This window comes from Rhinoraja longicauda, chromosome 2 (genome assembly GCF_053455715.1).
Source record: "Rhinoraja longicauda isolate Sanriku21f chromosome 2, sRhiLon1.1, whole genome shotgun sequence".
NCBI classification, from domain to species: domain Eukaryota; kingdom Metazoa; phylum Chordata; class Chondrichthyes; order Rajiformes; family Arhynchobatidae; genus Rhinoraja; species Rhinoraja longicauda.
Genome location: NC_135954.1, coordinates 39,367,519 through 39,384,160, shown reverse-complemented (window position 1 = coordinate 39,384,160; position 16,642 = coordinate 39,367,519). Strand labels below are relative to the sequence as shown.

The 16,642-nt window shown below is 39.4% G+C and overlaps 1 protein-coding gene across 3 annotated transcripts in view; it reads left to right on the top strand.

Annotated features, from left to right (window-relative positions):
• ctnnal1 (catenin (cadherin-associated protein), alpha-like 1) overlaps positions 1 to 16,642 on the top strand; it is a 266,065-nt gene that overhangs the window by 140,037 nt on the left and 109,386 nt on the right. For all 3 annotated transcript variants that reach the window (XM_078417849.1, XM_078417840.1, XM_078417830.1), the window contains exon 3: positions 11,293 to 11,480. In XM_078417849.1, the coding sequence (XP_078273975.1) occupies positions 11,293 to 11,480 (188 nt within the window). The remainder of the gene's footprint in view (positions 1 to 11,292; positions 11,481 to 16,642) is intronic.

Genomic DNA, 16,642 nt, shown 5'->3' with positions numbered 1-16,642 from the left:
AAAAGTGGTCCAATTTTAATTTTGGTACAATTTTAATTTTGTAGCCCAAATTTTAATTCTTGCATCTCCAGAATACAAATGCGCAATTATTTTCTTTTGGTGTTAGTTTTAGTATGTGCAGAAATCCACGAAATTTGGGGTTGTCAGAACCTCCAACACATTAACTGATGTCAGTCATATTTCTGATTTAAATGAAAATGCTTTTGAAATGTTCATCATTCATGAACTGAATTTAAAAAAGACAAATGCAGACTTAAAATCAGGCAATGGTACAGCAGGTGCCAAATCCATTACTTCAGAAATTGAAGGAGAATAACCAAATAGAGCTGTTAAACTGAAATAGTAATGTTACCCATTTTATTTGCAGCTGTATTTATGATGAATTACCAACCGTTTATCTGAAGAATCCTATGCTTTTAATTAATATGAACATGATTGAAGCCAAGCATTTCTCTATGAATTGAAATTAAAAATTTGCTTTGTTGCTGGCATTTTGCACGCTCAGAAATCTCGCACAGCCTTTAATGTCTGGACAAGCAATTTGCAATTTCCGCCATCAGCAGCTGTGCTCAGTTGGACACAGATAATGTTACCTGTACTGGGAAGTGACCTTTCAGCACATCCATAGTTAAAATTTGTTTTGAATTGTTGATCAAAGGTGACATTTCGGATCTATCTTCGTAGTCTGCATATGTAGCGCAACAGATTAGCTATGTGTTGCAGTGAAATTGATTCCTGAAGCATCGATGATAGGGCAGCTGCTGGAGCTCAGAGCTGATTAACGTTGAGAAAGGTTTGAACGGCAATTGAAATAAATACAGTGTTGTCACCAGACTACAAGGGAAATACAGTTCAACTTCTGAGCTAGATTTTAATTCTTGCATTAAATAGCACTTGACATGTGTTTGTAATCATTTCCCCAGGTTATTGTTATTTTTGGCTTCTCCTTTTAAGAATGTCAGAAATGCACAATTGAATCTACACAATCTTTTTGATCAGGAGCCTGGGAGATTAATGCTTTTTTAGCATGTTTAATCTTTTAATGGAAGCATTTGATTCTCCTGTGCATCTGGATATTAATATTAAATTAAAGGGGTTTTTTCTTTCGATTGAAACAAAATTTAATAAAATAATCTGCTAAATTAGATAGATTATTTTTTTAAATTTAGCTGCTTGGTGGAATCTGAATTTGTGGAGAGCTAAATGCTATGTTGCCCACTTGTTGCAGAACTTGTTGGATCGTGCAAGTCCATTTTTAACCTGCTGTTAAGCTGGCAGGAGGCTCTGTCAAAAAAGTAGCATTATATTCAGTTGGATCATAGAACATTTTATAGTAGGCATGAAGGAGAAGGTGCCTCAATTTTCCTGCCATACAATCTTAAGATTGTGACAACAAAGGTGAAAACAAAGAATAAGATACTGAGTCTCAAGAGCCAAATCATTCCGGTCAAATAATCAATGTTTCAATTAGAAGTAAGCTGGAGCCATCTTAAGGACATTTTGATGCCACATTTTGCTACAGAGTTCAGTGAGAAATGTGGAAAGGCATGTTGGTGATTGAATTTATTTGCAAATTGTGGGCATGAACTACAGGGTCAATGCCTATTTTAATTTTCATAGTAAAAGAAACAGCCAGCTTGTTGGTTTCCAGATAAATGAACAACATCGATGATAGATTTAATTATAATTATGTATAAAAACGAAACACAAATGCTGGTTTAAGCTGAAGATAGACACAAAAAGCTGGAGTAACTCAGTGGAGCAGGCAGCATCTCTGGAGAGAAGAAATGGGTGACGTTTCGGGTCGAGACCCTTCTAATTTGTTTTATTTATTTGCCAATGCAGAATCTCTAATTGTACCTTGACATTTAATTGCTCCTGTGATCTTTGCAAGACTAGTGCACACATTTCATAAAACTGTTTTATTACATTTTATTACCTTTCATCTTGTTTTTTACTTTGAAGGATGCTGTGTAAGTGCATTTTTTTATAAATCTATCATTGAGATGATCACTTTGTGAAACTTCTTCTTTTGCTTTCTATGTGAGTTTGTACTCGATTTTCCAGTCTTTGAAGACAGGATTTCCTGAGGGACACTCTGGATCTTAGCACTCCAGGATTTCTTTTGACTGCCCTTCTAGCTTGAACAAATAAAGTAGTGTGCTCTCTTATCCTTTATCCTCTGTTTTTAACAAAGGTAATTTTCCTGATTGCCATGAAGGGTTGTTTTACGATCTGTTGCTGTGGTTACTGGTTGAGGGATGAATACCATCTGATGCCAGAACATGGTAGTTTTTTTTGGTTCACTTTTAAGATTGTAACATTTGTTTTAGAAATTAATAATCTGCAATAAAATAAGGAGGAAATTAGACTTTTTATCTCATAAACACTAAGCTTTTTTTTCAAAATTCCACAGCATTGTTATTTCATTGATGTTTCTGTCAAAACATACACCCAGAAAACAGAAATCATTAACTCAGTGTTGCCCATGAATTATAATTACATTTTATCACACAGTAGACGATTGAGTCTGTGCCATTTGAAAATCTCACCTGCGGGTCAGTAGACAGATACCCAACTGTTATAACATTTCTGTTTAAATGGTACAGTTCATAGTACAGTTCTATAGGAACTTGAAATGAATTATGGTGCTCAACTAGAAACCTTTGTGTATTTGAGAGTGTGGCCACGTGTGCCATCAAGCTACTTAACTGGAAGGGACATCTCGAGTATCCTCAAGATTGGTGTTAGAAACATAGAAAATAGGTGCAGGAGTAGGTCATTCGGCCCTTCGACTATTCAGTATGATCATGGCTGATCATCTAAAATCAGTACCCTGTTCCTGCTTTTTCCCCATATCCCTTGATTCCTTGGTTCTGGACTCCCCCAACATCGGGAACATTTTTACTGCATCTAGCCTGTCCAATCCTTTAAGAATTTATTGGTTTCTATAAGATCCCCTCTCATCCTTCTAAATTCCAGTGAATACAAGCCCAGTTGACCCATTCTTTCATCATATGTCAGTCCCACCATCCTGGGAATTAATCTGGTGAACCCACACTGCACTCCCTCAATAACAAGAATGTCCTTCCTCAAATTAGGAGACCAAAATAGTACACAATACTCCAGGTGCGGTCTCACCAGGGACCTGTACAACTGCCGTAGGACCTCCTTGCTTCTAAATTCAAATCCTCTCGCAATGAAGGCCAACAATGAAGGCCATTAGCTTTCCTCACTGCCTGCTGTGCCTACATACTTACTTTCAGTGACTGATGTACAAACACACCCAAGTCTCGTTGCACCTCCCCTTTTCCTAATCTGACACCATTCAGATAATAATCTGCCTTCCTGTCGTGCCACCAAAGTGGATAACCTCACATTTATCCACATTATACTGCATCTGCCATGCATCTGTCCACTCACCCAACCTATCCACAGCCCCACAGCCACACATTTCCACCCAACTTTATGTCATCTGTAAACTTGGAGATGTTCCAGCTTTGTGCCATCCGCAAACTTGGAGATATTAGTATATGCGTGAGACATGCTTTTCCATTGGTTTCAGTGATTAGTATTCAGAAACTGCACTTTTGGCCTTTATTTGCCTCTTCGCAACCGCACACTAAGGTAATTGTAGTGTCCCATTATGAATCAATTTGAAATCGCAAAATGACCATTGAGTTGACCTTTTTGATTTATTTGATAATCTGTTAAGTGTGCCAGGTATGATTTGCAAATTATACATTAAAATACTATAATTTTGCATGTAATGCAATATTTTATATTGCTGTGCTCGTTCTTGGTTTGACAAAACTTCAGTCACTTCTATGTCCAAAGAGTGCACTCAAATCTCATTCCAGCAATATAAATATTTAAGGACATTGTGTGGCATCAGTCTACATCTTGGATTGTTGAGGAAGACCCTGTGGGAACATTGTTCTTCTTTTATTTCATTGTTTCTTTGTAGTTCTCTTAATTTGTAACCATCTCAACTTCAAAGAGAAATTCAGAAATGAAGCATATTTCTGTGGTTTCAAAGAGGTTTTGTGGTTTAGGAAGAGAATACAATACAGGTGGTACAGTGGTATCCGGTAGAATTGCTGCCTTCCAGCACCAGAGGCCTGTGTTCGATCCTGACTACGGGTGCTGTTTGCATGGAGTTTGTACGTTCTCCCTGTGACCACGTGGGTTGTCTCCGGGTGCTCTGGATTCCTCCCACACTCCAAAGATGTACAGGGTTGTAGGTTACTTTGCTTCTGTAAAGTTTAATTGTCCGTAGTGTGTAGAATGGTGCTCGTGTACGTGGTGATCTCTGGTTGGCGTGGATTCAGTACCTACTCAGTGGGCCAGAGGGCCTGTTTTCACGCTGTATCTCTGGTCTAAATAAAGAATGGAATTTTCATTATGATGCATGCGGGCTAAATATCAATTAGAAATGTATGCAACTGGGAGAATTTAATGATGGTTTTATTATCATTGGCTATAAAGCATTATTTTACGATAACTCTGTATGACACTATTGTGCAAATGAGCTAATAGCATTTTAATTAAGTTGATTAGCTTGGAGGATTTATATGCAATTGAGAAACCTAAATGAATAATACTTCTATTGTTGATTCTGACCCGCAGAGTAAACATCCAATTTGAAAATTTAAAAAACAGAATAATTACTGCCGAAGTTATAAAATAACAAAAATATCAGATTCTGAAGTGCATTAGCTGTCTGTATTTGCATTTTATTTTAATGCTTTCGATTTAGGTGTTGCACTTTGAAAGTCGATTGTACGTGGAAAATATACAATTAATGGCAGGATTTTTTACAACATTGTACAACATGTACAGAAGAATCAAGGGGTCTAAGACATTAATTCCCTGCAAGTGGCAGCATAAGTAGATAGAGTGGTAAAGAACGCATGTGCTGTGCTTGCCTTCATTGGTCGGGGCCTTGAGTATAAGAGTCAGAGCATCATGATGAAGCTTTATAGGATTTTGTTTAGGCGGCATATGGAGTATTGTGGGCAGTTCAAATCGACCCAATACAGGAAGGATATGGAGGCTTTTTGAAGGGTGCAGAGGAGGTTTACCAGAATGATGTCTGGATTAGAAGGTATTGGCTACAGGGAGAGGTTGGACAGACTTTGATTGTCTTCTCTGGAATGCGGGGTGACCTGATAGAAGTATGTAAAATTATGAGGGGCATTGATAGGGTAGACAGTCAGAACCTATTACCCAGGATGGAAATATCAAATAGGAGAGAAGGCACAGCTTTAAGGTGAAAGGGGCAAAGTTTAAAGGAGATGTGCAACAACATTTTTAGCCAGAGAGTGTTGAGTGCCTGGAACGCTCTTCCAGGGGTGGTGGTGGTGGTGGAGACAGAAATGATAGCAGCATTTAAGAGGCTTTTGGATAGGTACATGGATATATAGGGAATGGAAGGATATGAATTATGCCCAGGCAGATAAGATTTGGTCTTGGCATCATGATCAGCATAGGCATTGTGGGCCGAAGGGCCTGTTCCTATGCTGTACTGTTCAATGTTCTATTTAACCTGTTTAGACACAGTCCCTCGGAATCAGACATGTCTTGTTCTCACTCTGGTTGTTATGATTCTGTGTATACTGAAGAGACCAATGTGGGTCTTACAAGCTTTACCACAGTAATTTTTTCCTGTGACAGAGCTCAGAATAGACAGTTTTGAGAAGCAACTGTCTGGCATGCAAATAACGAGCTTGCCCAGTGGAACCGACAGAGTGCAGTTGTGGCCTTGATACTGAGGATGTCAGTTTGGAAAAGGATGCTGTCCTTCATTTGCTTATCCTTCCAGTTAAGAGGACTTTGTAGAAACAACATTGGCCCTTTTCCATGTCTTGTGGAGGTAGTCCATGTCTCAGAACCATGTAGAATGGCAGGGATTAGTACAGCCCAAGAGTCCTAATATTTTCAGTTTCCATCTTTGGGTCTCTTCCCTTGAGTATCCCACCATCCTCCTGCTCTGTCCTCTTCCTACCTTCCCACAAAAATACTTTTTCTCAACCCTTGCATTTCGCTCTCTCTCCGACACATCTTTCTACATTCCTGCTTCAGCCCCAGCTTCTGTCTGCACACCTGACCCCATTCACGCAACACCCTTGGCTTTGTTCTCACTGCACTGCATCTGAACACCAGTCCCCATTGCAATCATGTAAGAGAAGTGCAGCCATACCCACTCTATATCACACTGTGGCCACATACTCAGTCCAAATGCCTGGCTATTCCTGGCCCCGGTGTTTCTTTGATCCTTGACCTGTTATTCCCTCTGCTCCTGCCTGCTTTCCCCCTTTCCCAATGCAATATGTTCCCATATGTTAAGATATGACCCACACCAGTTTGCCTACAGAGCAAATAGGTCTACAGGGGATGCCATCGACACTGCTCTTCACACTGCACTGACCCACCTTGAACACCAGGGGAGCTATGTGAGGATGCTCTTCCTCGACTTCAGCTCTGCCTTTAACACGGTCATCCCGAGCAGACTGGTCACCAAACTTTCCGACCTTGGATTTTCCCAAACCATCTGCAAATGGATCAAGGACTTTCTGACCAACCGCCCCCAGACAGTCAAAATAGGCCCTCACCTCTCCTCCACCATTACACTGAGCACCGGCTCACCACAGGGCTGTGTGTTGAGCCCCATCCTTTACTCCCTCTACACTCACGACTGCGCCCCCACCCATCCCACCAACACCATCATCAAGTTCGCGGATGACACGACTGTGGTTGGACTCATCTCAGAAGGAGATGAGACAGCCTATAGGGATGAAATCCAAAGGCTGGCAGCATGGTGTTCAGTGAACAATCTGGTCCTGAACTCCTCCAAAACAAAGGAACTTATAATTGACTTTAGGAAAACCAGTGGAGATTACGACCCACTCTACATCAATGGGGTCTGTGTGGAAAGGGTACCAGCTTTCAGGTTCCTGGGTACGCACATCGCAGAGGATCTCACCTGGTCTACCAACACCATCACCACAGTAAAGAAGGCACAGCAGAGACTCCACTTCCTGAGGATCCTCAGGAAAACCAACCTGCAGGAGAAGCTCATGTTGTCCTTCTATCGCTGCTCCATCGAGAGTGTGCTGGCATACTGTATAACCACATGGTATGCCAGCTGCTCAGAAAAGGACAGGAAGGCCCTTCAGAGGGTCATCACGACGGCCCAGAAAATCATCGGCTGCTCACTGCCCTCCCTGGAGCACCTGTTCAGCCTACGCTGCCTCAGTAGAGCAGGCAAAATAATAAAAGATCCATCCCACCCCGGCCACCGTCTGTTTGTTCATCTGCCCTCTGGTCGACGTTTCAGGTCGATAAAATCCCGAACAAACAGACTTAAGAACAGTTTTTACCCCAGGGCCATACGAGAACTGAACACTACCTTTGCACTAGGCAACACTAAAAAATCTTTGTACTTAACATAATTGTATTTAATTGTATTTATGTATTTATTTGTTTTTGCATTTATTGCATATATGTTTGTACGCACCGTCAGGATTGGCTATTTTTTAATTTCGTTGTACTCGTTGCAATGACAATAAATGAATATTATTATTATTATTATTATTATTTTGAGGATTAGGATCAATGGTGGAGGGAGACAACCTATTTGACAGTACCACTCCCAGCTGTTTTGGCCTTCTTTTGGCGATGCTCCTTTCCACCTTCCTGCTGTCAGAGATATATCGATGTACTCACCCGTTTGCTCAGAGTGGATGTCTTGGGCAAAAGCTGGTGAGCATGGCTGGCTACACCTAGCTGCGTTAGAACTTTAAAGAAGGCCATTGCAAAGATGGACACAAAGTTCTAGAGTAATTCAGTGGGTCAGGTAGCATCTCTGGCGAAAAAGGATGATTGATGTGTCTAGTCAGGACACCTTCTTCAGACCATGATTGGCGATTGTAAATTTGGTGAACATATTTAAGTATCAGGCACACACCCATCAATAAACAAGGTGGTGCCTGAAACGTGGTGACTTGTGTTATTGTCTTGGTGTGGCCTACTGCCTTATACTCTTGTCCTTAGTATGATTGTACCTGAAGTATAGTAGGATTGTCACTGAACTAATTATATGCAAAAAAAAAGAGTTTCACTGTACTTGGGTACATGTGCCAATAAATTACCATCGATCCATTGAACATTTCTAATGAAATCAGGAAACTGGGCACAAATTGATCTTGAAATTATGCTATTTATTTGAATTGAAATTAATTTTGTTTTCTGTGTTTCCTGTTTAAATATTTTCGCAGGCAGTAATCAATGTTAAATTAGAGTGTAAATCTGGTGCAGTTTTATTAGTATGCTGGCATATGGGCACCGCAGTTGTAGCTCCAGTGACTCTGGTTCGATTCTGATCACAGGTGCTACGTGTGGAGTTTGCTTGTTCTCCCTGCGACTGAGGGCTTTGGTTTCCTCCCACAACCCAAAGATGTGCCAGCAGGAAAATTAGAATTGACGGGAATGCTCTAAGAGTCCAGATATATTGCTTGTTGTGTCTTATCAAAATATGAACTGAAAGTGGGTTTAATGCAAAAATAACCACTGTAATTGATGCCCAGCATTTCTTCTGAATACTAGATTTTGAGTAACTGAGAATAAGTGTTTATAAAAACATACTGAGCTGTTTACCCATTCTGTTAGTATGCACTTGCCGATTTCTGCATGAAGTTTTTATAGATGAAAAAAACATGTAATGTACCCATTAGTGCCACTGCAGTGGAACAAAATACAGCTCAGTGTGAAGAACATCCTTGAACTGATGCTCTTCATGATATCACTCTCTTGGTGCAGCTGGTTTCACAAGCTGGGTCGCTTTAGGCAAAATGACTTTTGAAACCAGTGTTTAAAGAACATGGAAAATTGATTTACATAACATTATTTTTTGCTGATAAGGCTGGATGTGTCTGCTTTGGACTAATATCAATAGAAGGTTAGCCCATGAGGTTAGGGCCACCCTAAATCTCCAATTGGAACTTCTTTTTGTGCATTCATAAAAGTGAAGGACAAATATTGTTTGACACATATGTCAATGTGTTGTCCATGTGAGTACCCAAATTAATCATAGCTGAAAAACAGGTATTGTATTTCTATACAATATTGTATTGTACTGCTTGGTATTTCTAAATTTGAACATCTTTTTTCCATTTCAGTTGTTTTAATGACAAAACCTTGCTCAGTCTTTTTTACTGTCCATGTTGTTTTGCACCAATCTTAACTTTCGCAGATTGAGATAAATAGCTGAAGCTGTCCATGTGAAGACATTGAACTTGCTTGCTTTTTTACTAAAGGCAGAATCTAGGTTAAAGCAAAATACAGAACTGAAAGCAATGTATTAAGCTTAAGTTAAATGCAGAATTTATAAACCATAATAGAAAACGAAGCCATTAAACAAATAAGAAAAGAATGGAACCGTTTTTCTTTAAAGATTGATCTTGTGGAAGTGTATTTATTTGAGAGCTTACTGGAGAAAGTATTGGGAGGATCATAGGGTCATCAAAGCTGCTGATAGTAACATCACCATGAGATATACAATTAGCAGGACTGTAATACGAGCCTGAAGGAGGTGGCTCATGGATCATTGGAAGTTGTGTTTTATGTTTGCAATATTATTAAGTGCCCCCATGGTGTTTGCTATTTTAATCCCTGCAAAATTTGCCTGTTTCAGATGTCATTTGAATGCCTGTGCTACCTGATTTCATATAAAACTTAAAACGAGTGACTTGCTATGTTTTGTTGGTGGTTGCTAGAGGTTTGTTTGAGGACCAGTGGATGGAGTGCTGTAGATCTGGAGTATCTAAGCACATCCCAGAGTTGAACAAACATTGCCAGTTTGAAGTTTATGCCTTGGACACCCAAATGTTACCATTGGATAATTTGGTGGTTTGTGCACTAATGGGAGGCAATTGATTGTGGAAGATATTTCAAGAAATATGGCAAAATGAAACTGGAAATAAAATAAAATTAGATATTCAAGGTCAAACCCTGGTGCATTCTGGTTCCTAAACAAAATATTTTTAGTTGGATAGGAGAAAATCTTTGGGAAACGTAAAAAACGCATTAATTCGGGTTTCTGGTGTGAACAGGTTTCTTCAAAATCTTTGCTCTCTCACCTTAAACCTATTTCCTCTGGTTCTTGACTCCCCTATCCTGTGTAAGTGACCATTTGCAGTCACCTCATCTATCCCATCATTTTATATTCCTCTATAAGGTCACTCCTCAGTCTCCTACACTCTAAGGGATAAAGACCAACCTCTCCCTAAAACTCTGCCCTTAAGTCTTGGCATCATTCAGTTCAACTTGGCAGTGGTGGCAGTGGACACAGGAAATGAATGGTGCTGGTCAGCGGGCTGGGGTCTAACCTCCTGCACCCTCGGAGGCACTCTGGGTGCTGTGAGGTCGGCTGCAGGAGGTGTATCGGGGCGCGGAGGTTGAACAGTGACTGTGTGAGGTGAGGGATGGCACGGTCGCAGGTCAATGTGTCAGTGGAATGGGCCGCAGCAGGTCTGACAGCAGCCTAGGGCTTGAGTGGATCAAGCTGATCCAGCTGCCAGAGGAAGTAGATAAGGCAAGTGTAACAACAACAACAACAAAATAACAACATCTAAACAAACATTTGAACAGGTACATGAATAGGAAAGGTTTCAAGGATATAGCCTAAATGTGAGCAAATGGCACTAGCTTAGATGGGGCATTTTGTTCGAAGTGGGAAAGATGGGCTGAAGGGCCTGTTTCTGTGCAGTGCATCTCTATGACACCGTCTAATGCAAAAGACGAGAGAAAAAAATGGTGTGGTGTTTGTGCATTATATGAATGTTTGACTTCCCTTACTAGTACTTTTATTAACAATTATTCAGGGTATTTACCTTCCATAAATTGGCAACTTTTTGTCTCTTTCCTTCCAGTTTGTTACTTAAATCTCATCTGTGAGGCAGGAATAAATTATTATATCAAACTGTCAACATTTGCTGATACAGGTATGTTCGATGCAAATAAGAACAAAATTTAAGATTATGATTAACGTCTCTTACATTAAACAATAACTTTTAGATTTTCAATTAACTTGTTTCTTCCACATGAAAAGGTCATAAACATAGTGCATATTTGAAGTAGTCTGCTTCATTTTGTAAATTACTGGATTAAAGTGTATATGAGAATTGTTTTGATAAGTAAATGCATTTTTCACTTAAATAGGTTTTAAACCTGATGTTTTAACATCGTAATATATTTAAGCATGTTTTATTTTATTTTTCTGTCACTTTATAGGGGAGAGCATTGCACAGTTGACTGATGTGGGCTCCTTTGACCAGCCAGAATCAGATGCAAGGGCTACAGTTTACACAGATAAGACTGGAATGATAAAAGCTGCACGATTACTGCTGTCTTCTGTTACTAAAGTATTGGTGCTTGCCGACAGGGTCGTCATAAAGCAAATAATCAACTCTAGAAGCAAGGTTTGTAACTATTTAAATCAAGTGCTTTACATCGAAAAGTCCCATGTGCAAAATCTAAATGTGAGTCTGAATTATTAAGTGAAGAAATTGGTAACTTAGTATGTAATGAATAGTGTGCCCCTTTTCAAAATAATACATCTGGTTTTGATGAAAGTAGTGCTTTTTCTTTTTAAATATTACAGGTAGTGTTGCATTTTCCATAGTTAGAATGGAAATTAATATTACACAAAACTGGCCACGAAGGTATTGCACTTGAGAAACGCTCTTGAGAATGAGAGTGCTGATTGAATCAGCTCTATAAAGGGCCCTTGTATATTGCACTCTCATCGGCTGAGTGCCAGTGATGTAATGCAGCCTCATTGGCCAAGTAAGCAAGTACAAAATGGCCACATTTGGCAAGATGGCTGGACAAGTTCAGAAGCTGTTAGTTTTAATTCTTATTTTGTTTTATCATATTTTAGAAAAATTGTTTCTCCCCAGGCCAAGAATGTTGAAATGGCTTCAGCAGCCTGCTGGCCATGGCTAAGCACGATGCCTGTTTACTTTGCTTGTTATTTGAAAATATAACTATAGGAAACACAAGATTTGACATTTTAAGGACAACTGAAGTCTTAGTAAATTATCCGGTGAAGCAACTTTGAGACCTTTTTCCAAAACATTTCCAAACGTAAAAAAATCAGCTACATAAATGCAACCGAAAACAAATATAATTAGTTACTGTACTCAGTTTGTGCTTTCAAAAGGAATTTTGGAATGGAGAAATTGTGATAAATTGCCAAGTACAATACCGATGCCTGAAAACCACCACTGAAGCCTTTTATAGCTTCTTGCATAACATTTAGTGTTCAAGTCAAATAAAATATACTCTGGAGAGGAGGATGATGAATGGGCAATTCAGCATGTTGAATGTTCCACCGTTCATTTGTATTGTGGCAGAATTATCCAATTATTCAATTTTACTCTTAATTCCCTTACCAGCCATTGCACAACAAAAACTTTAAAATAATGATTCAGTAAATTGACTCTGCATTCACAAACTATGGGGATGTTGGGAACAATGCTACAATTCTCCCACCCTTCCTGATTTTTTTTCTGGATTTCACTCCAAAGCACTTAACTAATATTTAGATTCCATCCTTCTGCACCGAATTTTCCCATTGGAGTAAATCAATTTTAATGTATACCACAAAATAATATAAGTATCTATGTAATCATTTCAAACAAATCTTGATTTAAGAAAACTCAAGGAAATGCAAAGTATGTATGTGGAATCTGCCCTTATATTTATGGAAAATATCACCATCATTTTCTGTCTTTCCACAATCCTGTGTAACAAAATTAATTTCAAATCTGTAATACTTTAAGTTTTGGGAAAACATCTTAAATGAGACTTTGTAAATTTACATGTACATCTATAGATTATTTTTTAATCCAATGTGTAAGTGCCAGCTTTAGAAAAAAATAACTTGATTAGCCAGGCATGACATATTTTTCAGAAGTTCATACTGACTTGCCTTGATTAACTGATATTTGTCCATGTACTTGGCCAGTGGGTCTGGATAATAAGTTCCAGTAGTTATCATTATCATAGATTCCAGTTAAATTGACTGATCTGTAAATAAAGTGCCAGTGTTTGCAATATTTCAGTCTGAAGAGCTTTGGAAAAATTGATGAATGTATCTGCAGTTTCCTTATATATTTATTTTATTACCCAGGATGGAAAACAATTAGATTTCCTAGATTTCTGTTCATCGTAAATCACTGGTATTTTGCACTTTTTCCTTCCTGTGAAAATAGATGCAAAATGTTTGTTTAACAAGTCTGCCATTTCCTTATAGTCTGTGGAAAGGGAGACAGAGTTAATATTTAGGGTTAAAGACCTTTTATTAGAACTGGGAAAGAGAGAAATAAGTTAGTTTTAAGTTGCAGAAAAATAGGGAAGAAATGGATGGGGTAAAGAAATGTCTCTAATAAGATGAGGCCAGAGGAAATGAGGTATGAAGAAAATTTGTAGAGTTATACCGTTGAACAGTTAATAGGGGCAGCTAAAGAGGGAAAATAATAAGTTACTGAATAAGCCACTCAATAAGATAAATAGCTGATCTACCTCAGGACGATTCCTTCTCTGTGTCAGATCCCCTGGGCCTACAACAACTGATCTTCATAAAATGTATCTTCCTTTATTTTAAATACTTCAAATAATCTATCATCCATTACTGGGGGCACAGAAATCCAGAGATTTACGAACCTCCGCAAGAAGAAATTTCTTTATACCAATTTAAATGACCAGCCCCTTATCTTGAAAGTCTGTCCCCACCACCAACCACACCCACTCTCTTTTCCAGTTCTGAAGAAGGGATTCAATTTAAAGCATTAACTTGACTTTATCATGCCACAAATCCTGCCTGACCTGTTGAGTGTTTCCAGTATTTTCTATTCTATTTCAGATTTCCAGCATCTGCTATTTTTCAAAAAATGTTCGTCATTCCCTATCCATCTTCTCCAGAGATGTTGCCTGACAGTAGATGTTGTGTCAGAGCTGTAGACGTTGTGTATATTTGAGCAGCACATTCGACAATGCTCTGTATAGTAGGCTGCTCTGGGAGGTTCGATCGCATGGCATCCAAGGAGAGATAGCTGAATGGATAGAAAATTGGCTTCAAGGAAGGAAGCAGAGGATAATTGATAGTGGAAGATTATTTTTCTGACTGGAGGTCTACAACAAGTGGTGTGCCTCAGGGTTCGATTCTGGGCCCAATGATTTGGACATGACATGATTAGCAAATTTGCAGATGACACTAAAATGGGTCATATTGTAGATAGAGAAGATGGTTGTCAAAAATTGCAGCAGGATCTTGATCGGTTGGACAGGTGGGCTGATGGAATTTAATACAGAGAAATGTGAGGTGTTTCATTTTGCGGCCTAACATGGGCAGGACCTACACAATGAATGGTCATGCTCTGGGGAGTGTTGTATAGCAGAGGGATCTGGGAATGTAGGTACATAGTTCCTTGAAAGTGCCATCACAGATAACTAGGGTGGTCAAAAAGGCTTTCGGCACATTAGCTTTCATCAGTGAGAGTATTGAGTATACAAGTTGGAAGGTCATGTTGTAGTTATATGAGGTTGGTGGGGCCACATTGGGAGTATTGTGTTCAGTTTTGGTTGCCATTTTATAGGAAGTATGCTGTCAAGCTGGAAAGGGTGCAGAGAAGATTTGCGAAGATGTTGCCAGGATTCGGGTTCTGAGCTTTGGGGAGAGGTCGAGCAGACTTGGACTTCATTATGTTCACGTTATAGGAGCTGAATTTTGGCCATTAAGTCTACTCCGCCATTCAATTATGGCTGATTAATCTTTCCCTCTTAACCCCATTCTCCTGCCTACTCCCCATAACCCCTGACACCCTGACTAATCAAGAATTGGTCAATATGTGTCTAAAAAATACGCAGTGACTTGGCCTCCCCAATGAATTCCACAGATTCACCACTCTCTGACTAAAGAAATTCATCCTCATCTCCTTTATAAACCTATATCCTTTTGTTCTGAGTCCAAGGTCTCTGGTCCTAGACTCTCCCACTCGTGGAAACATCCACTCCACATCCACTCTATCCAGGCCTTTCACTATTTGGTAAGTTTCAATGAGGTCCCCCCTCATCCTTCTAAACACCAGCAAGTACAGGCCCAATGCTATCAAACGCTCATCATATGTTAACGCAATTATACCTGGGATCATTCTCATAAACCACCTCTGGATCCTCTGCAACACCAGCACATCCTTCCTCAGATATGGGGCCCAAAACTGCTCACATTACTCCAAATGCGGATATCCAGTAGCGTAGGACAGTTATAAAAAGTAACAAATAAACTGCAAATTTGTAAGAGCTGCAGAATAGAATAAGGAGAAAACAATCTGAAAGGTAAATTATAGGTAACATCGGGTTAAAAAAAGTGGCAAAGTGGCTTGTGCGTCCATTGCAAATAATTGTAGATATGAATATAACAGGGAATAAAGAAGACAAGAAACTGCAGATACTGGTTTACAAAAAAAAGACACAAAATGCTGAAGTAACTCAGAGCCATAGTCATACAGCGTGAAAACAAGCCCTTCAATCCAACTTGCTCACACTCACCACATGCCCCATCTACACGAGTCTCACCTGCCTACATTTTGCCCATATCTCTCTAAACCTGTCCTATCCATGTACTGTACCTGTCCAAATGTTTCTTAAGCATCTGCTCAACTTGAAGGGTCTCGACCCGAAACGTCACCCATTCCCTCTCTCCTAGATGCTGCCTGACCTGCTGAGTTACTCCAGCATTTTGTGATACCTCCTCAGACAGCTCGTTCCATACACCCAAAACCCTTTGTGTAAAAACGTTACCCCTCAGATTTCTATTAAAACTTTTCCCCCTCACCTTAAAACCATGTCCTCTTGTTCTCAATTTCCATACTCTGGTCAAAAGACTCTCTGTGCATTTACCCAATATATTCCTCTCATGCTTTGGTATACCTCAAGAAGATCGCCCCTCACCCCCCTGCACTCCAAGGAATTTTCTTTTGCATTTGTGTAAGACTTTATTAGCAGATAACATTAATTGTATAAACAGCGAAACAAAAGGCCATTTGGGCCAACCAGTCCATGTTGGTGTTTGTGCTCTATTTTGTCTGGCCCCACCTTTATTCCAGCTTTCTGCCCCCTATAACAATCAGTCTGAAGAAGGGTCCTGGTGTAAAATGTCGCCGTTCCATTTCTCCAGAGATGTTGCCTGACCCGCTGAGTTACTCCAGCACTTTGTATCTATCTTCCAGATTCCCGATTGAATCCCTTGATAAATATCTGGTATACTGGTCTCTAATTATGCAGCACCATTCTATCCATATCATCTCTTATCAAAATCATTCATTTTCTCTATTAGTTCATTCCTCACAGTTCTTAAGGTCACAATTTGCAAAGTATTTTCATAGCACAGATTAATAACTAATTCTGCTTCCTTACTCATTATAGGCTTTTTCATTTCCTGTATCCACTTCAGTACAAAAATAATTTACCTGGAAAACAGTTGTAAATACATTCTGGAAATTCACTGCTTTTACTGCATGTGAAAATGCTAATTTCCCACTTGAGGTATTAATAATAGGATAGGTCTATGTTGGCAAAG